This window comes from Corvus kubaryi, unplaced genomic scaffold, assembly GCF_017639235.1.
Source record: "Corvus kubaryi isolate FWS band 111438036 unplaced genomic scaffold, C.kubaryi_AGA036_p1.0 37397, whole genome shotgun sequence".
Lineage (NCBI taxonomy): Eukaryota > Metazoa > Chordata > Aves > Passeriformes > Corvidae > Corvus > Corvus kubaryi.
In genome coordinates this window covers 9315604-9342748 of record NW_024581136.1, presented here as the reverse complement: position 1 = coordinate 9342748, position 27145 = coordinate 9315604, and the positions used below count along the sequence as shown (strand labels likewise).

General features: G+C 38.5%; 2 protein-coding genes across 6 annotated transcripts in view; both read right to left on the bottom strand.

Annotated features, from left to right (window-relative positions):
• Nucleotides 1-1532: 1532 nt before the first annotated feature.
• On the bottom strand, nt 1533-7821 carry GP5 (glycoprotein V platelet). 2 transcript variants are annotated; one of them, XM_042042491.1, is made up of 3 exons: nt 6651-7821; nt 4930-4999; nt 1533-4103 (listed from the first exon to the last, which is right to left on the bottom strand). In XM_042042491.1, exons 1-3 carry the CDS (start codon nt 6681-6683, stop codon nt 2149-2151), a joined length of 2058 nt encoding a protein of 685 aa, XP_041898425.1. In that variant the 5' UTR covers nt 6684-7821; the 3' UTR covers nt 1533-2148. The 2 variants fall into 2 exon arrangements, with proteins under 2 accessions (XP_041898425.1, XP_041898426.1); XM_042042492.1 differs by lacking the exon at nt 4930-4999.
• Nucleotides 7822-7917: 96 nt separating this feature from the next.
• ATP13A3 (ATPase 13A3) overlaps nt 7918-27145 on the bottom strand; it is a 57005-nt gene continuing 37777 nt past the window's right edge. For 2 of the 4 annotated variants that reach the window (XM_042042486.1, XM_042042485.1), the window contains exons 17-33: nt 26778-26795; nt 26533-26686; nt 26327-26447; nt 25029-25153; nt 23966-24144; nt 23388-23510; nt 23227-23306; nt 22497-22539; nt 22290-22399; nt 21353-21449; nt 20398-20470; nt 19418-19595; nt 18560-18747; nt 18041-18129; nt 17764-17844; nt 13976-14065; nt 7918-12499 (exon numbers count right to left, since the gene is read on the bottom strand). In XM_042042486.1, the coding sequence (XP_041898420.1) occupies nt 12302-12499; nt 13976-14065; nt 17764-17844; nt 18041-18129; nt 18560-18747; nt 19418-19595; nt 20398-20470; nt 21353-21449; nt 22290-22399; nt 22497-22539; nt 23227-23306; nt 23388-23510; nt 23966-24144; nt 25029-25153; nt 26327-26447; nt 26533-26686; nt 26778-26795 (1947 nt within the window). In that variant the 3' untranslated portion in view covers nt 7918-12301. The other 2 variants (XM_042042487.1, XM_042042488.1) reach the window with 2 other exon arrangements.

The following is a 27145-nucleotide window of genomic DNA, read 5'->3' as shown; positions in this document are numbered from 1 at the left end:
GCTGCCCCCGGGTTGGACATCAAGGTGCCGTACCCATGCCATGAGCAAACAGGTGCTTTTCCTTAGAAACCACACACTGTGCATCCAAGTGCCCAGAGCACACTTCCTTCACTGAGGGGAAGGATCACCAGCACGGTTTGTAGAACCATTTCCTCACTAGTCCTGATTATACTGATCTGCCTGCTGAGAGCAGATGCCTGCGTGGCACCGTGTGACAGCGCTGCAGCTGGCACAGCACAAAGTGGTCATTACCGCTGTCCAACCAAGAACCTAAATTTGTAACAAATGTCTCTTCTTAAACACTACATGCAGCCACCCAGAACCACCACCGAGAAAGCTCCCTGTTGGTTTTGTGCTTCTCTCAAATATATTGCAATAAATATTCTGGAGCACCTGTTTATGAATTCAGTCACAGATTGCTTCGCACCACTTGCAGCGCCTCGCATTTCTGCTTCTTTAGAGATGGCTCTAACTCCCATTTAGCCAGGTTTGCTAAATTTTGTTAAACCTCACCAGCAAGACAGTGATCATTTAACACTACAGAAGCACATAACTTTCTTTTCACAGTCTGGAAGAGGATTTAGGCCCCACAGTAGAGCACCCTGGAACAAAGCAGTCACAATTTATTCTCAATGCCTAGAGTAACACACAGCAGGGAACCAACCATAAACCTGAAGGAAATGCAAGCTTTCTTCACCTCAAGTCTGTCATGTGTGTTTAAAGGACATCCAGGAAAATCCTTAATAGTTAGAAAGTCACTAAGGTTACAAAATGACTCCTGGAGTAGAGGCTCTCGGGCCCAAGGAGCCAAGGAACCACACCCAGAGGTTTTAAAGCATGTCAGAGCCTTTAAGAGCAAATGAAGTCCTATAATGTAGATAAAAGCTGATAGTTAAATCCAGGAGCTATTAAAGCACAGGCAGTCTGACAGCTACCAGTCTACTTATGAACTAAAATATCCATACAATTCAAAATATTAATATAATGTCAGTATAAAGACCAAAACCCACACTATTGCCTTGTAGTTGCCTTTGCACATCAACACTTGAAAGGGCTGGAAGTCAGGAATAGCTCTATGTAATAAGGTAAAAAACAGTGAGACTGAAAATGCGACTGAACACTCCAAGCTGATGGAGTTGTGTATGTTCCCCAGCCAACTTCAAAATGGAGGTGACACTTTGTGGCCCTCAGTTGAGGCACTCCCTGCCCCTCGGCTGCATGCTGCCGTTTTGCTAGCCAAGCCCAGGAGAGACCATTCCTTTCTCTCCCAGCTCAGTCAAGACCAGCTCTCAAACCAATTCACCCTTGTGGAGCCCTGGGCATCCACCTGGTACTGTGGTTTCAAGATTCCCTGCATCATGCAACCAGGAACACCTTATTTATTCAGACCACTGGCCAAAGCTTAAGGATCAAACTGTTTACTTAAAATTCAGAGTTGTAGTAACTTTACAAAGTTTCCAGAAAACCTCCAAGCAACCAATAAAATACATGAAGGTTATACTTCCTAGCTCAGCATCTTCCTCTGCTGTTAGCTCTAACTGGTACCCCTTCCTCACGCCACATCCTGGAAAGGGGCTGGGGACAGAAAGCAAAAGTTAAGACACTTGCACCACACCATTCTGCCCACATCTCCATTGTTTAAAGGTCCTTCCAAGCATCTCCTCCCAAAAATACCATTTGTTTTCTCAGCAAGGAGACAAAACATTGCCAGCAGTATAGGGCATAATAGTATTGGAGTACTTTGGGCAATCTCTAAAGCACAGTTGAAGCCATGTTCCTATGTGAGAGTATCTACATTGATGGCTGCATCTGAGCAGTGAACACTCAGCAGGCAGCAGCCTCTGGCAGGGACAGGGCTGCCCTTCAAAGGAGGAAACACACAGTGCACGTGTAGAGGTGACCACAGATACTTTCATTTCGCCCTCTGGGTTCGTGCACCAAGAGCTGTAGCAACTCACAGTGATTACAGCCACTCTTGGCAAATGCTGCGAGGTGCATAAAACTCATTTCCATTATGTTGTAAAGACAAGGTCTTTATGGTCTTTGCTATGAAGATTTGTAATCCAGATCTGAATCGAGTATTAGCTGCTGAAATGTTCAAAAAGCATCCAAAGCAACACTTCTAGTTCTTTTTTGGGCTAGATTTCTCTATCTTCTTAATATTCTTATCAGAACTACAGGCTGAGCAGGAATATTTCTAGAGTGCAAGAGTTGCCTGGTTTTACCCATCACATACAGACTGAGCACAATGACTACAGTCTGGAGTGTTAAAATCAAACTGTGAAGGCACAAGAATATCTGGCAATAAGTCACTCTGGTATTAAAATAGGGTTGAGCACTGCTGCGGGCTGGAAACTCATCCCACCAGACAAGAGTAGTTAAATCTGTCCCTCTGACACTGTTGGTTCGTGCTATGATGCTAGGAGAAGTTTGGACTGGAACATCTGAGAAATGTAACCCAGGCTGTCCAACATCTTCAACAGGGGAGGAGGTAAAACCTGGAGTTGCAGGAGGAACCGATGTGGGTATGCTGATGACTTCTGTGTCGGATACTACTGTTACAGCAGTCTGCCGAGATGATGTGAAGTCCTCTGTCACAGGAGATGTCAAAGTCTGGGAATATGTTGAGCTGAATGTCTGATATGTCATGGCTGTGGTTGGCAGGCACTCTGGGTCATCGATGCTTAGAGACACAAGAGAAATATTCTGCAGTGCCATTGGGCTGTGGCACATTAGAGACAGCACATTTCTAACTATTGTCGTGCTCTTTTGGAGCCATTCTCGGAAGCCAAGAATTTGGCAATCGCATTTCCAAGGGTTGTCATCAAGGACAACTTCTTCCAGCTCAGGTAAAGCAGTAAAGAAGTCTGCAGGAAGAGACTGCAGGTTAGTACTATTCAGGTACACTTTCTGGAGGTGCTTGAGATTATGAAAGAGGTTTCTAGGAAGAACCCCAAGTCTTGTATCAAAGAGGGAAATGTTCTGCAGTTTCTGAAGGCTCAGAAAGATTCCCTCTGGCAAACTGGAAATATTACTTGTATGGAGAGAAAGGCCCCGCAGTTCATTCAGGCCACTGAACACATTCCTAGGAAGAACCGTAAGCTCTGGGTTAAAACTCAGCACAAGAAGCTCTAAGCTTGTCAAGTTACTGAACACAAAATCTGGTATTGTTGAGAGCTTTGTGTGATACAGCCATAGGCTACTAAGATGCCTCATTTCTCCAAACAATACCTCTGGAAGAGACTTCAGTGGGTTCCTGTACAAGGTCAGTTTAGACAGGCCATGCAAGTGCAAAAAAAGCCCAGAAGGCAAAACCTGAAGCCTGTTTCTGGAGAGTGTCAGGGTTCTCAGTTTACGAAGACAATGAAATGCATCAGGGGCAATGGAATGGATGTTATTGGAATGCAGGAAAAGCTCCTGCAGCTCCTTCAGGCTATCAAACATACCAGACTCTATTGAAGACAGCCTGTTAATATACAACATCAACTTCTCAAGCCTGGCTAATGCACTAAATATATTTCTAGGTAGTGCTGCTAAGTAATTTCTTGACAAGTTCAGTACTCTGAGTTTGGCGAGTTTCTTCATCACGCCACTGGGAAGTGCTGTTAGTTGGTTTTTGTTCAAGTAAAGCTCCTGCAAACTAGCCAGTTTGTCAAACAGATTTTCCTTGATCGATTTCAACCTGTTACTTTCAATGATCAGTTGCTGAAGCTGCACCATGTCATCAAATGCTTCTGGGGGAAGTTCAACCAGCTTATTATCCAGCAGTTTGAGGACTTTTAGCCTTCCCAAGCCTTTAAAAGCCATTGGTGAAACCAGAGCGATGTTGTTTGAAGACAGGATGAGATGCTGCAGTTCCACCATCCTAGCAAAAACATCCTGCAAGTATGATATATTAGCGTTTGTTATGTGAATTTCTGTCATGTTGCAAGGCAGATTTAACAACTCCAGGTCTTTTATGTGGGGGCCAGAGCAATGAATTGCATTTTTTGAAGAGCAGTCGCACTTCTCAGGACAAACAGATGCATCCAACTGGAAGAAAAGCTTGATCATCACTGACAAACGAAACACCAACATCCTTGTTGAAGTGCCAGAAACATTAGCTGTTACAAGAGATAAGAGAATCAGGATTTGATCATAGGTAACTTAGCAGCTCACAAAGATGTGTGATTATATCATAAAACCTGCAAATGTGTGCAAAATTGCCCTTGCCTTGAAAGCAAACTTCAAAATCTCTTTTATTGTTGACTGCCAATATTTCTAAAGAGCTCAGCTTACACTGAGAAGTACAGATAAATTTACTTTTGTAAATCAAGTATTTCGTGTTTGTATTTGTACTAGTTAACTATAATAAAAGTATACAAAAATCATGATGAAACAAGTAGTCAAAAGACATGTATTTATTTGAACAGAAAAGCATTACAGAAAGGTTTGGGTTGGAAGGGACCTTAAGGATCATCTATTTCCAACTGACAGGGACATCATCCACTAGACAAGATTTAGTATATTATACTAAATTACATGCCAAATATATTTTCAAAAATTATCAGAAGGTCCTGCACTCACAGTGTTTTTCCATTGTAAGTTATCTGAGGTTTAAAAATAAAGTTTAGCCTGCAAAAATAGACAATGGAGGTAAAAAGGTTGTCCTGTACTTTAAGTGGTGAAAAGCAAAACAGCACTGTCCAGTTAAATCATGCCTCAGCATTTTCAAGTGATGGCTTCTTGGAACATCCCAGGAACACACAAGAAGGAACAGGCTATTTTTGACACAGCCTGAAATAACACAGAAGACCCCATGTGGCACAGGACAGTAGTGAGCCTCTGATAACCAACAAGTCTCATTTCAACAGCTTAACACAATACTGTGCTATCAGCAGTGGCATTAAAAGTACAGTAAAATGAGAGGAAAGAAGTGCACAGAATTACCTGGGAAGTTGTAGCAATAAAGATACATCTGCATGAAACACACCACAAAGCTGGAAAGTTGCATACATTTCTAAAGAAACAGGAAAGCAATCATTGTAGGTATAAATGGTAATATTTAAAAGAGAAAATCAAACAGAAACCCATAGTCTAGAAATACTTTCTCGATGAAATCAACAAGTCTAAGTGTATCAGAAACCTGGAGGCCAAGGACCTGGCTGAGCAGCAGAATAAGCAGCAGCTGGACAGCTGGAATAGCTACACAACTTCCACAGACATAACTGGAATAGCTGACACCATCAGTCTTCTGCACCAGGAACATGGAGGGAGAGGAAGGCTCCATCCCCACCTACCCTTTTTCAGGGGCAAGGATGAAGCTCTCCCATACCAACCCCACAGACAGACATGGGTGCAACCCCCATCACTTAAAGAGAAGTCAGGAGGGATAGCAGAGCTTCTCATGAACCTGAACTGCTGACAAGAAGACACCACAATTGACCCAAAACTGCTGTATGTTCAAACCAGCTACTGCATTAAAATAATAATAAAAAAGGCAAAAGTGAGTGCTTTAAAAAATATCAAAAATTTTATTTAGGTTCAGAGTACTGAAGTCTGGTAAAATCTCCATCTCTCCCTCGGCAAGGGAAGGACATGGCATTTAGTGCTATCAATGACCAGCAACACAGTGCCACAAAGCAACATCTCAGTGGGCTTTCCACAACTCACTGAATGACATATGCATCGCCAAAAAACAGCATGAGGTATCACTCTTCCAAAGGTCTTTTACATGTCAAACAAGAACCTTTCAGAGAACCTCACCCACCTAGTAATCCTCCCCACCCCTAAACTCTCTCTCATAAGCCAGTGATGCTTTTACCTCCACAAATTTCTAGCTCACCCTGTCCCTGATCCTACCTATCCTGATGAGCAGTCCTCCATCCAGAAACACATTTAAGAAATTTCTGTTTCAAGCCCTGACTGGCATCTCAACCTGCACCAGATTACCTCAAGACCACAGCAGAACTACAGGATTCAGTGAGACAAGAGAAGTAACGATCTAGAGAACCAAATGGGGGAAAAAACCCCAATTTATTATGCTAGAAACAGCAAAAGCAGGTCCCTTGGAAGGTATGACTACAGGCCAGTCTGTAAAATCAGAAACACACTAACACTAGTTTGTAGGTTAGTGATGTCTGTTTTCCTGGTCTTATAGCAAAAGATAAGAGAGTATACAAGAAGACAAGGTTAGATGCTCAGAAGTGCTAGAAAGCACTAGTTTTGACAAACAAGCAACAAAATGGTAGAAATTCTTTGCAAGATATGAAGGCTACAAGTGCTGGCACAAGAACTGGATAAGCTTACAGGTCTCAAACATCTAGAGCTGCTAACAGCATTTTTTGAAGAAATATTTAAAGATTTTAACAGTACAGAATACAGCAATACCCACAATAAAGATTGTAATTATATATTGTCATGCATTAAAATTTTCTTGAATGCTCACGTGAGACACCTGGCATTCCAGAAAAGGCACCAGTCTGTCTGGTCATTTACCATGGTCTGGTCTACAGCCCCTTTCCCTTTCAGCCACCCCTTAATATTTCTCAACTACAAAAGGATGCCAGAAGCAACGCATTAATACTGTTACTATATTAAAAGTCACAAAGCAGTTTTGAACTTAGTTTTATAGAACACCGAGTACATGTACTGCTTACAGTGGTGCTTACCTCTTTTACTGTCTTGCAAGTTCCTAAACTCATACAAGCATGAAAAAGGAATTTTGAGCTGTACCTTAGAAACTTATCTGCTTTTTAAAGGAACTTACTAGGAGCAGAGCAGGCAATCAGGCTTCACCATGACACTGCACTTTAAATGGGAAGTAAAACAGCAAAACGCATCCTCTAGATAACACTTTCACCCGTTTTTCCCCAGTTACTGAGACAGGCCAAAGGCCAAACAATATTTTAAGCTTCAGAGCAGATTTTTGCCTACAATTGTGCAAGCAACCAACTCCCACAGGTTGTATGTAACTCCAAAAGCACAGCTTGAAGCTGCTCACATAACAGGAGAAAGTTTTAAGTCACACACAGAAGCACAAAACCCATTTGTAGCTTCTTTGGCAGTGATATTGGAGTACGTGCTTCAGCCAACCTGAAGCAAATCTGGGTGAAGTCAGAAATCCACATTTCAATGTGAGATGTGATCAGAAATTTCAAATTTGTTAATATAGTTCCACCAGTCTGCTACATAGGTTTTGAAGGAGTGGACACCTCCACTCTAAACAACCAAGTGCTTGTACCTTCACAAGCTGCTATGACTTCTACTTTCTTGCAGAATTGAAGTCAAAGCAATTTCAGTAGGGAATGAAGGGGATTTTTATTTAGTGCTTTGGCTAAGCATTCCAAGGTTGACACATTTAGTCTCTGTTTCTCCTCAAAGTCTTCTGGACTGGCAGGCCAACAAAACCTAAAACCTGTAAGATTCTGAAAGAGAAAAGCTAAGTTTTTAAAACAGAAGCTGAAATTGAAAGATTAAGTTCTTGTTATTAAGTAAAAAGATACTTTAAGTATCTTGTCTTCAAGTTTAAAATAATGTGCTCTGCCAATGACTGTTTTGATGGAAGGTGAGCCACAGGATGGAAAAGATGTCTTCATTTCCACGTGATTTTTCTGAAGATGACTGTGATAATGGTGACAGCTCAGATCATGCCTCCCACATGCCCAAACAGAAGGAACATCTGAATAACTGAAGGCAGAAACAAGCTGCTGTCACATGTACAAGGTCTGGCTATAGCATGGCTCCCAAAAGCCACCAGGTAAAGCTGCAGTCAGTGTGATGCCCCTGCAGAACACCAGCACAGCATCCACCCCCCTTCTCCACCCCCATCTGCAAAACATATCCATGCCATCAGAGGGAGTAAGTCTGTGTTCTTCAACAAACTTTGGATCTAATTCTATAAAGAATATTTAAAAACAATTTCATGAAACTAATGAGAAGAGTTAAAATATCCGTTCATTTTAATTTTATTTTCAAAGAGCTTCAGTCACAAAAATGATTTACAAGTCTATTTACAATTCTATTGTACAGTTATTTATGTATGCCTCTTGACAACAGGGTACCATTCTAGAGCAGCAATACATATTTTAAATACAAAGATGTAGTATCATTTCAGATTTAAAAATAAAAGGAAGCTGAGCTTCTAGAGAGCGCTGTAATGATGAACATTTTAATCTGTTAGGCTTGAGGAATTAATGACAAACTAAGTAGTTTCTGGTTCACATAATTATTAAACAAGCTGCAGTTTGTTGAAAATAGTTTTAAAAACCTGAAGCTTTACTGTATATAAAATCAACATATTCAAGACTCTAAAAATTGTCAAAAACCCACAGCTTTCCCTTAGACATACAAAACCCTAAGTTTACAATTCAGAATTTCACGGGAGAAATCCTACAGGACTTGAGCTCTCTCATTTTGTGATGACCAACATAAGCATTAAAAATTTGCAGCATAAAAAGGACTCCACATCTGCTTAGTATTATACTGCATACACATATACAGTACAGGATTATTTACCCAATTTGGGATGACTGTTCAGCACAACCTTCATGAAGAAAGAAAAAATAAATAGAATTAAAAATCCAACAACTTTTTTAAAAGTGCAACAGTAATAGTTTCCAATTTAAAGTTAAGATGAATATGGACAGTTCTGTGGGTTTTTTTAGCTGCTTCTATTCAAGCATTATTTGCAGCATTTTCTTTTTACAGTAGATTTAGCTCTATAGTACATGAAACTAGAGTTACTGCTAATTGAATCTGAAGGGAAAGGGAAAAAAACTTTAAAAACAACCCTGAGGGATATACAATTTCATGATCTTGTAATTTATTTCTAAAAAGTAATATTTATTATTTAGCAATTGCTTTTCTGGATAGACCAGTCCTTTAAGTATGTGCATAAATAATATTTAAAAATCAGTAATATGTACAAATCCTAATACATCAAAATAAAATACATACAGATTAAAGTCTGCATACACAAATAATTTAATAATAAATCAAACTCCTCAACATAAGGCCAAAATATACAGCAGGAAGAAAATGTCTACCCAGTATCTAGTGGAGCTCACTAACTTGGTCTGTTCATCTGAATCTAGATTTCCAAGACGAACTCTAAAAGAGATTTTTTTCACTACGAAATGAATTTTACCTTACTTCAAAACAGAAACTGAATACACTAGTGCAGAACTAGTTTGCTGCATTTCTGAAAACCAGAAAAACTAAACTGCTCAAAATGAGAAAAATTATAGGTGGTCAAATTCAGCTCTTGGGCAGGAAGGCATAAATCCCAGTAATTGCAGAAAATGCAAAAGCTGATTTTGTGGCTGAACTTGCAACAACAAGACGGATTCTCAGAAAAGCTGATTTATTATTCTTGACTAAGCGTCAGAGCTCAAGCACGCAACCTCAGGAACATTTACCAACCCTGAACACAGACCTGGAGGAAACAAGCTCCCATTTGCAAAACATTCAAGTTTACTGTGCTCATGAGCCATCAGTCACTCGGTTAAGTGGAGACACTTGGCAATTTCTGTTTTAGTAAGAGTTCCCTAAAATGTTCTCCAAAGACAAGCCCACTTTAATAAGCTGTTTCCTCCTCGCTTTCTAGGTAAGTCTAATAAACTAGAATAAGACTGAAAAACTAGCTTCAGAAACCAAACAAGCTGAGAGAAGTTATCAGGGAAATTATTAAGCAAAAGCATTTAAAAGGGGAAGACAAGTATTTTCTTTCAGTTCTCACGGAACAGCAAATCTAAAATGGTCAGTGAAATGGAAAGCAGAAGCTTATGCGTTTAAGGATAAGTCACAGCTCCCAGGTCCAAGATGCATAGCTTCACAACATTTTTCAACTAAAGTATTATTTTTGTTTAGATTTGAATACTACTTACGCAGCTAAGAATTATTCTTCATCAGTTATTCCATGCTACAAAGGTTTTGTAAAATCAACATCGGCAGAAATTAGCCAACTGACTCAGGTTCATGACTAATTAATATATCCAAGTCCACAGTTGCAGACCCCTTAAAAGCTACCAATGTTGTTCAATGTTTATGACCGTACAAAGCCAGGATAATAAGAACATTGCTCTGTTGAATGAATGCTAAGAAAACCAATTCCCCCTTTCCCCCTGCTCCACTCCTCAAAAACAAACAACAACAACAACAACAACAGAAATCAGGAAAAGAGTTGACAGCTGGACTGGAAGATAGTATACCATATGCATACTATTTAGGAGGAGCAATAACTTCAACAACCAAGTTCTAGGAAAAGGTCTTCCAAACCATTTAGCACCACTTTTAAATTCCCTGTTGGCACAGTATATTCAACACTGCAGAAACCACAACATGATTGACATTAACATGGTTAATGGTTGGACTTCATGATCTTAAAGGTCTTTTCCAACCTTAATGATTCTATGAGCAGCAGGGCACTGTCCATACTGCCTTACAGAACAGCACAAGGGAATAAGGCTTGATCTGAAAAGTTCTGCTTATTAAAACAAGGCTGGAATGGAATTGTCTCCACAGGAATTTAAAAGAACAAAACAAAACAAGACAACTCAGGAAAAAAAAAAAAAAAGAAAAAAAGGGAACAAAAAACCCCCATTAACATCAAAACCTCAAATTCCATCATCAGAATATACACACTTCAAAACAATCCCAGCCAGCCATTGAGTTTGGGGCCCTCATTCCACAACTACTCTAAAGGACCCGACTTCCTTCTCTAAAGGTTCTCTATCAAATCATGACTTCTTCAGACCCCAGATCCTCTCCCAAAGCTTGGAGGTGTCTGGACCAGTCATTTGCCTCTGGTCAAAACCAGACTGATCAAGACTTAATATTTATAATCTTCCCAAAGACACAAAAGAACACTTTTCCAAACATTTACAAAGTTGACAATGGTTTGGAGATCAGTAATTTGTGGGTTAAAAAAACCCAAAAAACCAAAACAACAAAAAAGTTTTAAGCCTTGCAAGTCAAAGCATTGTCTGCCTCTACTTCTTTGCAGACCTATTTTTCTAGTGGTCTTGTGTTCTGATACTGCCTCATGGCAAAATGATATATGGCTACCCCTAATGCTTAAGCAGCATTAGTGGTGATACAAGCTTTTATTTTTTCTATTTTTCTTTTTTTTTTTTTTTTTTTTTTTTTAATAAATAAAATCTGCATAAGCCTTACAGTTCTGCAGCAAGACAGACTTTAGCTCAATTTTCTCTTAATTTTGTTTCATACAGCTACATGTAGCACTTAAGACTGGCAGACTCTTTGAAATGCCCATGTCCTTAACGTGCACAAATCCCAAGCGTGGGCATGTGACAATAGACCTCCCTCCCACTCCCGTATCACTTGCAGCAGTAACTCTGGTCTTACCACTTCAAGGTATATAGGAAAATTATCTTTAGATTTACAAATAAAACATGGTCCACAAAGGGATAATCCAACCCTTCTGCTGGAAAAAGCAAGGTCTATGGAGAAATGCATAGCTAAATGTAATAAAACATGACATAGAAGAAAGTGTTTAGATTCTCCATCCTTCTTTCTCCAAAAACTTTAGAGTGTAGCCAAATGGCTCCTCCTCTGGAGGCCACCTAAGCCCTTCCTTGTGGTTAGCTAGAAAAGAAGTCAAGAACCCACATGAAAGCAATGTGCTTATTTCTTAAGGACAGAGCATATTGCTTCTACAGCATTCCCAATTCCTGCTGTGGCAGACTAAACAACTGAAATTAGAACCCAAACATTACACCTGGAAACACTCCTTACTAATAGAGACAAACTTAGAGGTACACACACACACAAACTTTAGAACCGTTTGAAGACACAAAACTTTTCATCAGTCATATAAAAACCAACCAAACAAACAAAATAACCCCAACCAACCAAAAAAAAAACCACAAAAAACCCCAAAACCATGACAAGGCTATTATGCACCTCTAGTACAGCCATGAAACCATTACATCATAAGGTTTACATGAACACGTGCCCAGATAAGCAGGTTAGAACAACTATTAAGATACTCCAGGCAAATAATGTGAACCTGTTTTAACTGCCCTGCAGTTTAAACCTTCAAATGCATCTCATTTAGGAACAATGAAATCTGAAAGAAGGTGGAAGGAAACACAATCATTTTTGTTCTGCCTAAGGTGACCTACATTTTTAAAATGTATAGCCATAAGACACCTGGCTCTGAATTTTGTATTCAGAGAGACGAAACAGTTGGAAATATCTGCATTAGAATTTGACATTTAGCACACTGCAGTTTCAAATAAAGCCTTAAAATTACATTCTTCTGAATACTACTGAAGATACATGCCACCAAGATCCACTGCTACGTTACAGTGATGATTTGATATGAACCATTTTCTTGGGATGGTACTTTTGCTTCTGTTGTTGTCCTGGGTTTTGGTGGCCATTCTGGATCAACCAGCAGTTCCTGAGCTAGGTGCATATACTTGGCTTTTGGTGTCTTCTCTCTACAACCAAATAGGGAAGAAAGGAAAGAGACTCCACAGCGGTCCCCAGCCTCCTGCAGAAGTGAACAGATTTGAAAATTGGATTACCGTAAGAAGAAAATAATGTCAGTAACAATACAGTAAATCACTAGAAGAAAAACTATTATTTCAGTCTTTGATTTACTGTTTCATTACCACATTGGATTGGACCTGTAGTAGAGAAACTCTTCTGCTGTGTCATCTCTTCTATACTATTGTAGCAATGACATTCAAAAAACATTAAGAAAAAGCAAGTGTTCAATATTATCATAACATCTAAGACCACCAACAGTTTTTATGCATATTTTATAATCATTTCAATAATCACAGATAGAACAGGCAACATTAAATGATTTTACTACTGGAGAATAAAATCCTGGTCTAGAAAAAGCAAATTCCCCAAATCTCAAAACACTTCTTAAGCCATGAATTGTTAAACTGAAGGCAGCCAGTCAGACAAAAGTAGCAAAATTTAATTTGCTGATACTGTGAAATCTAAATAGTGCAGGTATTAACAGCTACTTAAAAATACACAAGTTATTGAACTTAAGTCTTCGTTCCTATGTTTCCTCTCCCAGTCTAATGCATGTAATTTAATTAGCTGGGGAGGAGAAACACTACTCCTCATTCTCGAGACTGAATCCCTATAATGTCTCAGAGAACACCTATAGTCTGCAGGGCTGACATCTTAATGGTAATATATTCTGTAGTTTTCATCATGCTCTAAATTTCAATTGGTGAACTGAACCAAATGTGAGCCTTGAGAACAATTTCCATTCTTCAGTGAACACAAAACAATTTGTTCTACGACAGCCTCAAAATGACAACGTTAAATCTGAAGTGAATACATTTAATAAAATTTAGTGCTGAGAAATAAACCATTGTAATTCTAGCAAGCACAAATGTACGATCACCCAAAAGTAATAAGCCAACAGGCTTAAAGCTAGTTTTTATGGGATTCACAGAGATTTCCTTCATGTATTAACAGCAGAGGGGCAGACCAGGCCAAAATTCATGGTCACCTGAAAAATCTTTCAGTGTCCTAAACCATCTGAAGTAGTAATAGTGTGTTTTTGTTTGCCATCTTGTTTTGTTTCATTTGTACATGCTAAAAATTACTGCTCTCAGACAATGACCTAAAACTCTAAACCAAATTAATTTAATTTAATTGCTTCTAAGCAGATCAAGATGTTCCCAGTCCTAACATGCTAACTTGTGACACCACAAATAAAATTTGCTAAAGTGGAAACTAAAGATAAAGTGAGAAAAGTCTTAAAGCAATACTCTAGGTTTGTGTCACAGTTCTTGCACACACACTAAACTCCGTAAGTGTCAATAAGGAAAAGAATATAAACCCAAAATCCTTTCCTTTCAATATTTTAGTTACAGAAATCTAATTTAAGCAGACTTAAGCTAAAGATAAGGCAACAGACACTTATAGATAATTAAGAGACAAAACTAAATGAATCCACATGCACTCAAATGATGACAGCAAAATACTCGTCTCCAACCTGAGGCGGCTGGGGTATGGTGAGGCGAGATTCTCCTTGTTTGTCTCGATTGAACACAACCTTCCAAAGGATCATATCAAGGAGGACATTCTGTGAGACATTACAGTGAGCGGGAAGAGTTAAAGAAACTAATGATCATTTGTTGTTAGTGTGCACATTACAAATAAAACCTGAAATAGTGCTTTAGGCATAACTAATTCAGTGGCAAGCAAAACTGAGTTTACGCTGCTTGCTGGTACTTTTGTGATAAACATTTTCATTCGTAAGTGCTCACACAAAATTTAAGAATATGAATGTGTACTTGAAATCAACAGCAAACTAAAACTGCATCCATTGATATGGGTAAAAATCATAAAGACACATTCTTAACGTGTTTCAATACTCTAAAAACCTGTGAAGCACCACATGAAGATACAAGTGCTTAGAGCAGTTTCCCCATAAACCATCTTTAACATTACAATGTATTTAATTTTGGAGCTATGCTTTGTTCACAGTCTGTTTTAAACCAGTGACATTCTCAGAAAACCAGCAGTGGGGTAGCAAAGCTGAGCCACCAGCACGAATGAAGGAATTTGGTAGGCATAGTTCCAGGTTTTTAAAAGAGGGCAGAACTTGAATAGTATGTTGAGCACATCTGGTTATCCTCATACAGCTGCACGGGCGGACTCAAGAGCTTTGAGCAAATCTGACAACACAGGTGTGAACCTGTACCTTCCACGGCCTCAAGCCTACAACTCTGATCCTTGGACAGATTCCACTTCTAACATCTGACTAACCTCTGCCATTGAAAATGGGGAGCTGATTAGTCAGACTTTTGTAACAGATTTTTATAATGCTTATGATTTTGTAATATGCCAGAATTTGATAGTGCTTTTATAAAGCATTGGCCAACAAATCTTCAGCTTGTTAGATGTTCATTTTTGAAGCCGGTCTGGTTTAAGCATGTCTACACCAGGCATCAGGGGTAAGGAGGAACAGCTGCTAGGATCTGCCTTTGTTGTGCAGTATTTTCTAGCATCTGGTAGAAAGAATCTGCATGCTTTGTGAATCTAGTCTGGCACCCACACAGAAAGAGCAAAAGCATTTCAGAGCATTTCAGACAACATGTTTGGGACAACCACAGTCAGAAACTATTCCTGTTGTAGAAGCAATGACAAAACTACGTATGACCATAGCGTGACACAAAAGTGTCATACTGGCAGGTGTGACTAAAGATCCAATTCCTCATGTATCTCAAAATTATGAGACTTAAAGAGGCAATTCCTGAGGGATAGCTCTCAGCAGAACAAACTCTAGGTGAAATAGAGTACCTTGTTAAAAGATGGAAGGAGCTGCCACCAGCAGCCTCTCCCAGATTCTCGGAATGTGACGTGTGCACCAAGTCTGTAGTGAAAAGTGTAGGAAGCAGAAAATCCAGCCAGGCACACAAGGAGAGAAAAACAATGAGATACTGGAAGTGAAGGAAAGAAATAGCCTGGGATTTTCACACAACACACCAGACCCAAGGAGTTGGCACCACATGGCAAAGCTTTAGGGAGTATGGAGTAACACTGCTGGAATTGGACAAATGCAGTTCAAGAGTTGGGCTGAAGTTATGGAAGGTGTATTGTAAAACAAGGTTTGGGGTTTGAGGATCACTAAACAACAGTCCTGCTGGGACCCTGCTGTACAGTAGAACAACTCATCTGCTGTAACAAAGCATTCACCTTACACTTACAAAGTGGAAGAAACTTGGTTTAAGACAAAGTGCAACAGCCCAAACAATTAGGACCAAGAACTAGGTACTTCTATTTTATTACTAAAGTACAGGCAACAAGATAAATAGGGAAGTCTGTTTAAAAGAAATGTGCCAAATCACCCCTGCAGTTTTGGTAATGAAAGTTAAATGACTGAAGTGTAAAAAGATGCAAACTCAAACCTGCATAGGAAAAAGAGTGGGGTGAGGTTTGAAATACTGGGTGAAAGAAAACAGTCTCCAGGTAATTATATTGCTTAGGTGATGCTTAGTGGAAATTCACAAGTTTTCAGGCTGATGTGACGACCAGCAAGGCCCACAAGTGGAACTTTATGAACACGTATTTAAACCAGAGGAGAACCATTTGTCCTCAAGAGTGACGTGCTGAAACATGGATTGGCACACTGTACAGACTTTCTACTGGAGCCCTTACGCATCCAGAACAGAAAGAACACCAGATTCTATAAAAGTTGCAAGATCATCTGCACAACGAAGAAATTTTTCAGCAGATGGTAAGCTTATTTCTCTCAGTAATGTTTATCACTGGACTGAAAATTGAAGTTGCACAGGAAAAAGTATTTCTGTCTAGGAGGTTTGTTTTAAATTTATCAGAAGACAAAGAAAGCCATGATTCTGAAGCTTCAGAATAACTATTTTGTTTCAGTGGTAAAGACAGCAATATACATAAAATTTGACTTTTCATAAATAAAAGGAAGCAAAAAAACCCCACTATTAAGTATTCACTAATACAAAAAAATGAAAGAATTCAAGGGCATAAAGGAAAAACATCACAAGAAGGGTTAGAGTGCATACAGGATAATGTAAGAAAGGCACAGGAGCTTTAATAGTGGATAAACTTGTTAACAACAAGACAGAGGCCAAGAAAATTAGTATCTACTGCCATGTTTTGGAAAAGACACGTTGTCGTCTGTCATGTGAAAACACTGAAAAACATGTTCCAATAGGCAGCAACATAAGAACACATTTTGCAAATTCTATTTGGAACAACATTTTAAACACAAAGCCTTGATAATTTTGATTCAAGCATCTGAAAAAAACCTTTGAGTTAATTTTTACTGGGTCACAAATAAAAGGGAAAAACATGTTAATTGGACAGAATATTAATGCTGTAGTACTCTTTGAAGGCCAAAATTATATGATCCAAGCAAATATTATGCTGGTTACATTGACAGCAATCCCTCACATTTTAATGGAAATACTGATTAGAAGCTGTAGAAAATGTTACACAGTAAAAACAGATAATTGTAGTGTGCAAGCACTACATAATGTTGGAAGGCTTTTTCATCTTGTAGGAACGAAATGTGACTCATGACTGCAACCAAAACCCAAATATATTCAGGTTGGAAATGCCACCTCAGTTAACAGGGAGAAGAACTAACCACAGGAATAAAAACTGACTGTGAATCCAGACTTCTTCTGGAAGATTTATCTGTCAAACTTTGATTCTTGGAAACAAAACAAGGCACTCGGATGAAAGGTAGGGCATGTTTCTGCACACATTAACTCTGGAATTACAGCAGAAGAGGTCAACATCCAGAGTGACTGACTTTGGACAAGCTCAGTGATGGAAAAAGCAGATTTGCATGAACATCTCTACTTCTGAACTTTGATCATATCAGACAACTGAGTTACACAGACCTACATTATTCTGAACAATAAGCTATGGAGTACAGGGGGCTCCCCTAGGGATTTTATGTAGTTCTCTAGTACATTGTTATTCTGAAGTAACACAGAAAATAAAAATGGAGTATTTTAATATGAAATAGTTGAATTATTAAGTCTTTCAGCTCCCTCCCTGCTCCCATTTTTTAATAAAAAAAGATTTTAAAATTACACTTTTAACACAGAAAATCTTGACACCTTAAATCCAGCCAACAAGGACATTTGCATGTCCTTAAGAAATACACACTTAACAAGAAAACAGCAGCCACTCAGAGTGGCATGCTGTGAAGAGAGACCTTCTAAATAAAAGATGAACACGCACCCTAAAAAAGAAACACTTAGAAGCATTTTTTCCATTTGGATTTCTTACCTCCGTCAGCACAGATACAACAGCATTTAGAATAACGATGATGACAATTCTTAGGCGCCACTCAGGTGGCACACACACAAGCTGTGGAAACAAGTTGCCAGAGGTTAGAAACACACATGTGAAATAAACACACATCCAAAACAGACTCAGCATTATAAATTCTCCCTCCCCACCCAGTGACATGATGCTAAAGTTCTGCAGGGGTCACACCTGCCCCAAAGGCAACCCATCAGCTCCCCCAGGAAGCTGACACACCCACAGATCTGCTGGCTCTCACCTCAAGAAATCCGTCAATAGGTTCAACAGGATGCAACATGATGAAAAATATGAAGACATAAAGAACTATAACAGATAAAACAAACAGAACTGTAAAAGAAGAAAAAAATATTTTAATTGGACCATCTCACAATCAAGAGTTTTAGACAGTTTTAACAAGTATCATGAGTTCATCACTCCCTGGACACAACCTCTCTTCACCCTCTAAACCCCTTCCAGGAAAATTTTGGCAATACTAGTTGTACTGATAGCCATAAAGAGACAGAAGGCCTGAGTTTTTCTCACTGGCTCACTTTGAAATGTATATACACATATACTTCTACAAACAAAGCAACTATTAACACAAATTCCTCCATACAGTTTAGTATTTCATTATTTCTAGCTGTGATGATCAGAGGATAATTGCATTATGATCTCCTAGCAACACTACTGCTGCTGAATTGGCATAACAGAATTGTCAACAAATGCACAGTCACTTGGGAGTTTTATTTGGAACTCTATATACCAAGAAAGGACTTACAATTTTTGTAGCATGGTTGTCTAAAGGGCTTTCCTTTAGAAAATACAATTGCCACTATGAGGTACTGAAAGCTGGATATAAAAAACAAAGTTGTGTTTTCATAATTTTTAATGTAATGTTCATCATGAATAGTCTCATTCCCGTGGTGTGCAGAGCTGGTGTTCTTGGTGTCCAACACATTACATGCACTACAACATAAAAGCATTGAACACTGAGCTATGGAGAAGAGGCAAATAAGGTCCACTTATTTACAAAAGTAATGACAGAACAAATTGCTACAGTAGCAAAAAAGCTTAAACTTGAGAACATATTACAGGTACTAAGAAATAACTCAAAACTGTGGCAAGGAGGTAGCAATTTTTTTGAATTCAGAGCTTCGAGTTCTGTTATGCTTCCAGTTTGTAAATTTTCCACGTGAACCATTTAAAAACTGTCATTGTAGACAAACTTCAGAAACAGGCAAGAAAATATTGCAATTTAAAAAAAAAATTAAAACACGTCTTCATTTTCAAAAAAATGAATTTGATTTACTGTAACTCTAACAGTAAAACAAAGCTTTATAATATGAAAGAGATAAAATAGATCTGAACCATTAATTTCAAACTTCTACCTCATCTGTCCTAAAGTTGAAGAGTCATTAGACCAAGCCATCTGACTCTGACCCAATTTTGCTTTTCAGCCACTGGGTAGCTCCCATATATTAGTATGCTTTTCAGAAGAAATCGGCAGAGTAAAAAGCTGCCATACAGAAGCTTTATTTTCAAAGTCCCCAAAGGGGGGCAAGAAAGAAGAGAGCAATTATTGCCTATAGCTTTCCAATTACTACTGTACCCTGCACAGAGCCACTGAAACACTTACTCAGAGTCTGCTGTCCAAGGCTCATACCAGGACTGCTGTTTGACCCAAAAGAACCCAAAGGTTTGGAAAGCAAGGCAGATGATGATCTGAGACAACACGGAACACAGAAGTGGACCTGAGATAAGACCTGATGGAGGCCTTTGTGCAACAAGCTCTGTCCAAGCAGGGTTCAGACTCACTGCAAAGAGAACAAAAAACAAATGACACATTACATCATTATGGTTTTCAAGAGTTATCCTGTTCACATTCTGTGGAATTAGAATGTCTTGCTCATGACATCACTTTAATATTTAGTCCAGAACTGCAAATGTGAAACTACCTTGAAAAGATCGTAAAGCCCTAGAACAATGCCACAGTGCCTTCTACAGGCTGCTTCCCCAGCAGCACAGCATAGCAGGGGACAGTAGCACCATGAGACTTAAGGAATTAGTAGTGTCTGGCCAAATTCCCTTTGTCTGGCACAAGGACTTACAGCTTGCCTCCTTGGTTTTGGACTGCCATTGCTTCAATGAAGAGGTTTTTATTAAAACTTGAAAACAGAATTCTACTGCTAGCCAGTGAATTGAAGGCTAGGCTCATATGTGGAATCAAATGTTTCAATAGGCAATACTTTGAATGTAACATTTTGTGGACAGAAGTTCAAAGTAAGAATGAAAGGAATCAAAACATTTGAGCAAGATATTGCAATAACTCCTGGTTTGATTCCAAAACCACCTTCCTGTACTGTGAAGACTTAGTTGCCCAAGATCGTGCCCATGTCCTGCTTCTTGTATGAGGACACTTCACAAATTTCATATGAGTTTAATTCAATACACAGTGGTGGTTTGGGTTTCTTAATGCACAGATGTAATAGTCATAACATCTTCACTGTATGTCACAGTGTTTTCTCAAAACCACATGTAATTAGGTATTGAAGAAAATCTGACCAAGCAAAAAGTGGTTCACAGAAGCCAGCAATAGTAATTCAGTACAATACTTACTAGTGAAGACAACCACCAAAATGATTGCCAAATCAATGAAGAGAAACTGGAAATCTCCCAAATTGCTCAGGATCTAGAGAGAAATCACAACTGAAACATTAGTAATTTCTTCACACCCCAAAAAATTTACAGTGATACTCTTACGGCATTAATTCTTTGAATTTCACTCTATAAACAAGACAGTGTCCTGTCAAACTGGCTTCCTTTACCTGCAGAAACCCTCAATACTCTACAATTCACAGAACAATTCCTGAAGTATCACGGTATGAAACAATTTCAAGATGGATAAGCTATTTGCAATTGAAATTCGTTTGTAATCAAAATTACATTATTGAATCTTATACACCAATGCAATAGCATCTGAGGCCCACAGTTCTTTAAACACCATAGCCTCACTAGGTACTCATACAGCTGTCAAAATTTCCACCTCAAAGGTCCTTTAATACTCTGCAGCTTTAACTGACTCAGAATGCAAACTAAAATACAAGATTTCTACCACATGCCATTATTATGAATCCAATCATATTAACAGGAAATACTCCACTTTGCTTTACCCGCTGCCCCCCCCAAAATCAGTACTTCCAACTTCTTTCAATTCTAACATAAAAGGAATGCATTGCCCTTTAAAAAATGTTAGGCTATTTCAAACTGCTGAAAGTTTTTACATAATTGAAATTTGTATTTTTGCTTTGTTTATATGCTTATCTGGACTTCCCACTGTAGAGACTTTCTTTTCACAGCCATTGGTTATTGTCTTTTCTAAATAGATACTACCATGTATTTTGTACAGTTAATATAAAAAAACCCAAAATACTAACAATACTTTTAGTCTAAATGTATTTTTGAATGCATGTGTTGTACTCAAAGGGACTTGCAACAATTTGCATTAAATATCTATCAACTTTCAAATTTCTGAATTGTGCTGACACTGCATAAGTATTTAGAGAATACTTACAGAATACAGCAAAGTAACAGTGATGTACTGGATGATGCTGTATAATGCCATGAATTTAAACACACAGAAGGAAGTTATTAAAGCAGCACGGCCTTCCCTGTCAAAATAGATGCAATCATGTAACTACAAAGCTTTCTCTGCAAGCAGTTCAGTTCTGCCTACCAAAACGTTAGCTGCAATTAAACACACCAGAAAACCCTTTGAGGGACATTAGGCTGCAGACAGAGAGAGAAACAGGAGTCAGAATGACACACTTCCACCAACATCAAAATTGTGGGCATGCCTTCTGAACTCAGCCACCACCTAACTTCAGTCCTCTTTGGACTTCGTGTGGCTTTCTAACAGGTTTTAAAATGAAGGTTTTTCTACAAAAACATCTATGAAGCATTAGTTTACTGCATGATTGAATGAACACAGAGTCAGCCACAGAGCTGCTGACTTCAGAAATGTTTCTGATAATGCATTACTTCATTAGTACCCCACAGATCCCCAGATTCTTCTTTGGCTGACCTTTATCCAAAAATCATTACCTAACTTCCAATTCAAGAGTAAAAAATTGGTCAAAACCTGTTTAGAAATTGTCTTCTACTTTGTATGGTGCTGAGCAATCACCTGAAGATTTTTACTGCTTGCAATTATAACAGCCTTTATGGAAACTAGCAAAGTCACTATGACAAAATTAAAGACTAATGTGTAGAAGTTTGGTCATGCTTTGAAAAATTAACTTTACATGGACAAAGGATTTTATAACAAAATAGTAAATCATGCTATGGCAGGGTTATGCTCAGAGTACCTTCAGTACAGAAACAGAACCACTATAAATGTATGGATTGTTCTGTAATTCACACTGGTTTCTTACAACATCAAATATATACTAAAATAGAGCATGCAAAATGAGTTACACAGACACACTGAAGTTCACGGTCAGTGGCATTACCTGATCAGCTTTGGCACACAGGAAATACTGGGTGTCCTGGAAGTGAATGGTGATGCCACAGAAGCCTCAAGTTCAGACAGAGATATACCACCATGTGCCCTCTTTAGTGCCTGCCAGGTAACATTGAAATAGAGACCATTTTAGGACTTGCTTTCAGCTGTACAATTTAACTGAACAGTTCTGTATGGAAAATAAAAATATACTTACCCCACAGTCATTTGCTCCATCTCCACACATGCCCACATAGTAACTATAAAAACCAAACAGACATCAGCATTCTGGACCATTCTCCAACCACAGGCCATTTAGTTTATTTCATTAATTACTTCTATATTGCTTTGAGTTATTCAGGGTTTGCATAACATTATGTGTGATCATTAATGCTGAAATCAATTACTGTTGCTGTTATACATATAAGGAAGTAGACAGAAAAGTAACACGACTGACATGTCAATCAAAGCAATAATGGTGAATTAGCTCTCTATCAGACAAGGTGGTCTAAAGAACAGAACCTTTGCTCTAGGCAATGACACTTCTGTAGTATCTTGTAGAGCTGCAAGGCCTGACACCAACAGTCACATATTGATCAATGTGAACAGAAATCATCCTGATAATACTTCTGGTAATACACAGAAGATATTTGATGAGTTTGTTTCATAAACCAAGCAACTGCATTAAAAAAATATGTTAGTCACTTTATGCACATATTCCTCATTTAAAACTTCATGAAAAGTCTGCAACTTTCACAACTAGCCAGCAGATGGTACTACTCTCATTCTGTTGGATCAGCTAATAGGCTGATCTACCAACACAAGGAAGTTCCATCAGCCCAACCTTTTTCTTCAGGCACAAAAGCTAGCAGCATGCATAATTTTTGTCTCCTATCACACCAAACACAGACAACCCTCTCACTTTCTATGCTTAAGCAAATACTTACTCTACATTTTGTAAAGCTTCCACCAACTGCGTTTTCTGATCAGGCGCCATGCGAGCAAACACGGTGCCGTGCAGCACGAGCTGGAAGAGAGAGGAGTTCTTAATGCTCACAGGGCAGTCTGTTCACCATTGAAAGTACCCATACTCAAGTAAAATGCTCACCTTGGGTACCAGGTCCTGAAAATGCTCCAAAATCACCGCGAATGACTTCCCATTCATTGCAAAATGGTATTTTGTCATCTGGAGATCCTCAAGGCTTTCATGGACCAATTTAACTGGAATATCCTATCAAAAGTAGTTTAATACTCCAGCTGTAATGCATTACACAGATACCTTGCCATTTCAAGCTAATACTCAGAGGGGTATTCCTACAGATCCCACACAAGCGAAGGTTTGTAAGAATGTCACTTGAAAAATCCTCATATAATGAAAACACTTACTTATTAGTAAGAAAATGTGGTTTAATGTTTCAACTACAAGCAGCTAGAGCAGTCTTAACAGATTGAAATGTTGGGAAAAAGCCCTGTCTCCTGCACAAGTGAAATGTCAAATGTCATATCACAGTTGAAAAACTACCTCCCTCAGCTGCTTTACTAGTCTTTGGTATTTGAAGATCTGAAAGTTAACTAGTATATCAATTCTGAATTGACACTTAACAGAAGATTTATTTAATGGAATAACATAAGAAGAACAGTAAAACTAACTGCTTACACTCTAAGGGCATAATATAGTCATGTTACCTCTGAGTTTATGGCTGGTGATGAACTAGTGCATTTTGCGAGGGTATCTGCATAATGCCAGTTGATCCTGGCAGCCTGCCCATCCTTTGGAGGTAGTGCTTCAGCAATAATGACCTTATCCTGAGGTAGAATCATTCCACAGTCTCTGGCCACAGAGATAGCAGTTAACATGTTATCCCCTGTTAAATAATTGCATTTAAAAGGGCTTCAGTCAGAAAAGAATCAATCATACACTGATATTCCCCATAAGAGAAAAGCTAACAAAGCCAGTTTAGAACTAGAAGGAAGACTGCCCCACGTACCAGTGACAACCTCAGCGCAAACCAAGCCTACAGACAACAATCAAAGCCTACCAGGTAAACCCCCTACCCTAGAAATTTTGTGTGCTACTTGGAGTCATAAAGATCTCTTATTGACCAAATCTTAGTGTATATGGAAAATCAGGCAGAAAACATGCAGCCATTTAAAATACTGCTTTTTACACAGTCACAGAACATGCAAACAGAGAGTGTATTGCTAGCCTAGCAAAACACTCCAAAATCACACCACCTGTGATTTAAAAAGCCAACACATATTGTATGGAAAACACTGAGCACAGACACCTAGCACACTTACAAGGACCTAAGTCATTCTCCCCAAAAAAATCCAATGCAAAGTGACTTTTCATAGTATAAATCAAAATGGTAGGGACCCTCAGGACATCCAGTCCAACCTCCTGCTCAAAGCAAGTTCAGTCATAAAATTAGACCAGGACTTTCACTTAGCCTAATTTGGAAGACTTCTAAGGGTTTTCATCCTCCAATTCAGTATCAAGTAGCTTGTACACAGAGCTAGGGAGCAGAAACTATGAAGTGGAATTAGAACCTCTTCTGCTTTCTCTGACTTACCAAGCAACTTGCACCCAAAAAGAAATAAATTAGTGTCTGTATACTTTCGTAAGTTTCTAAACTTCCCTGTTGCTATAAACACAGTGTAAGCCTACTGACCCTAAAATTTGACTTCATACACCATATCAGAACAAGACCAAGAAGAGATTGACCTTTGAGTATGTTTACATGCTAACCTGTAACCATGACAGTGCGAATGTTGGCTTTATGCAAATCTTCAAGTACAGCAGGGGTTTCTTGCTTTAACTTGTTTTGCATTATAATTAACCCCATAAAATCCATGTTGCTTTCAACAGCATCTCTGATGAAAAAGAGACAAGGAAGAGATTATAAGATTTACAATTATTAGATGAAGCCTTAAAAGCCTGATTTTCTGCTTATTAAAGAAGAATGTGTGGTTTTTTAACCATGAAGTAATTTGCTTTATAAAAAGAGATGTGAGAGATACCATCACAATAATTTACACTTATTTCCCTTGTTTTAATTGAAAACCAGTGTGAGAAAATGTTGTTTCCTCTCAAGCACAATTTTCAGTTTCTTCCACGAGAATGCTTTCTAAAGGAAATTACAGTCTCAAAAAGGTTATAGCTAGAAAACATGCTCTGAAACTAACTGCATTCACAGGCCAAATATTAAGATATGTTTAGAGTGCACATCTTTGTTTTCCAAATTAGCTGAACCTTAACATAAAAGCCACCACATTATGTTACAAAGGCATGCAAGATAACAGGCACTACCTAATTAAACAGAGAAACTAATTAACTTTGGTTTACATAAAAACATCAGCATATTTACAGGTCTCGGCTACTGCTACTGTAAATTTTCACACCTGAAACTGGAAAACTCATTTCTCTGCTTTGCCAAATGTTCACCTTGTACACAGGGCTGATACAAAAGAACACAGTCAAAGCTGGCATTTTCATAGCTATGCTACACATTCAAACACTGTGGGAAAGACTACATTATTCACAAAACTAGGCTCAGCTGAAAAATAACTAACAGGAGGTTAGTTGAAGGAAGAAACCTTTCTACCTCCCAAACCTCTGACAAGCTCTGCAATGTGAAAATGGACATGCTGCCTTTAGAAGACAAAGAAACTGCATTAAACATGCACAGGAGGATTTCACCTACTTGCTATTATCCTTAATAAACAGAGATGACATAAGTATGTGCAAGTGAATAAATCAGATGAGGTTTACTGCCACAATAGTGTAAATTGGACACCATGAAAATAATATTCCAGTTCATTTCCAGCTTAAAGCTCATCCTCTGAATTCACTTCATTGCAGAAAAAACTTCCTTATCTTAAATGTCCAGGCCACAACTAAAGGATGCACAGAACTATGTATGTCAGGACAGAAGAAAGCTAAACAAGAGTAGTAATTGATTTAAACAAAAATACACATTACATATTAATTCAAAGCATGCAGCTTTTAAAGCCTGTTACTTATTAAAAAAGTGAAGTCACTCTTACCTGCTAATAGTCTGGACTTTGTGCCACGTAAGCTTAGACTCCAGTTTTCTGTGAGCAAGAGCAATAACTCGGAAGCCCTGCTTAGTATATTCTTCCAGGACATGCTCGAAGTCAACAGGAACTTTAGAAAGATCAAGTTTAGAGTTATTAAAATATTCATCTTTCAGCTGAGCTATAGAAGAAATAAAAATAGCTTGCCCCTTTACCTGTTTCCTGCTTACACAAGCTGGCAATCACTTCTGGGGCACCTTTCATGTAAGCATCCATTCTCTTTTCCCCTAGAACCCTGGCTATTACACACATGCGCTGCAACACCGAGGAAAACGGAAACTGGCGCACAATTCCAATTTCATACCCAGTCTGTGTCACACAGGAAGGAAGGAAGAAAAGGGTTACATCCACGTACATCTTAAGAAAAATAGGTATGTTCCTAATGGAAAAGTGTACTTACCGACAGCTCAAACAATTCCTGAAAAAAAAAAAAAAATACAGTCACCCTAAATATCAATTTTAAGTATTTCTTCAGCTACAAATTATTTCAACATAAATCAGTAAATGAACCTGCACAGCATTCTTGGTATCAAGTCATATTGTATTTTCAATGGATTTCATAAAAGCTAAATATAAATATACTGCATCTGTTTAATATCCTTTACTTTAAGTGAGACACAGTAGAACTGCAGAGCTTGATTTCTTTATTAGAATTTGCAAGACCCTTCATAGTCCAAACCATTTGTTTAGCCTTTGTAAAAGACTGAAGTACAATGATGTTTCAGAATGAGGCCACGATTATTAAGTATATCCCCCAAAAAATCATGT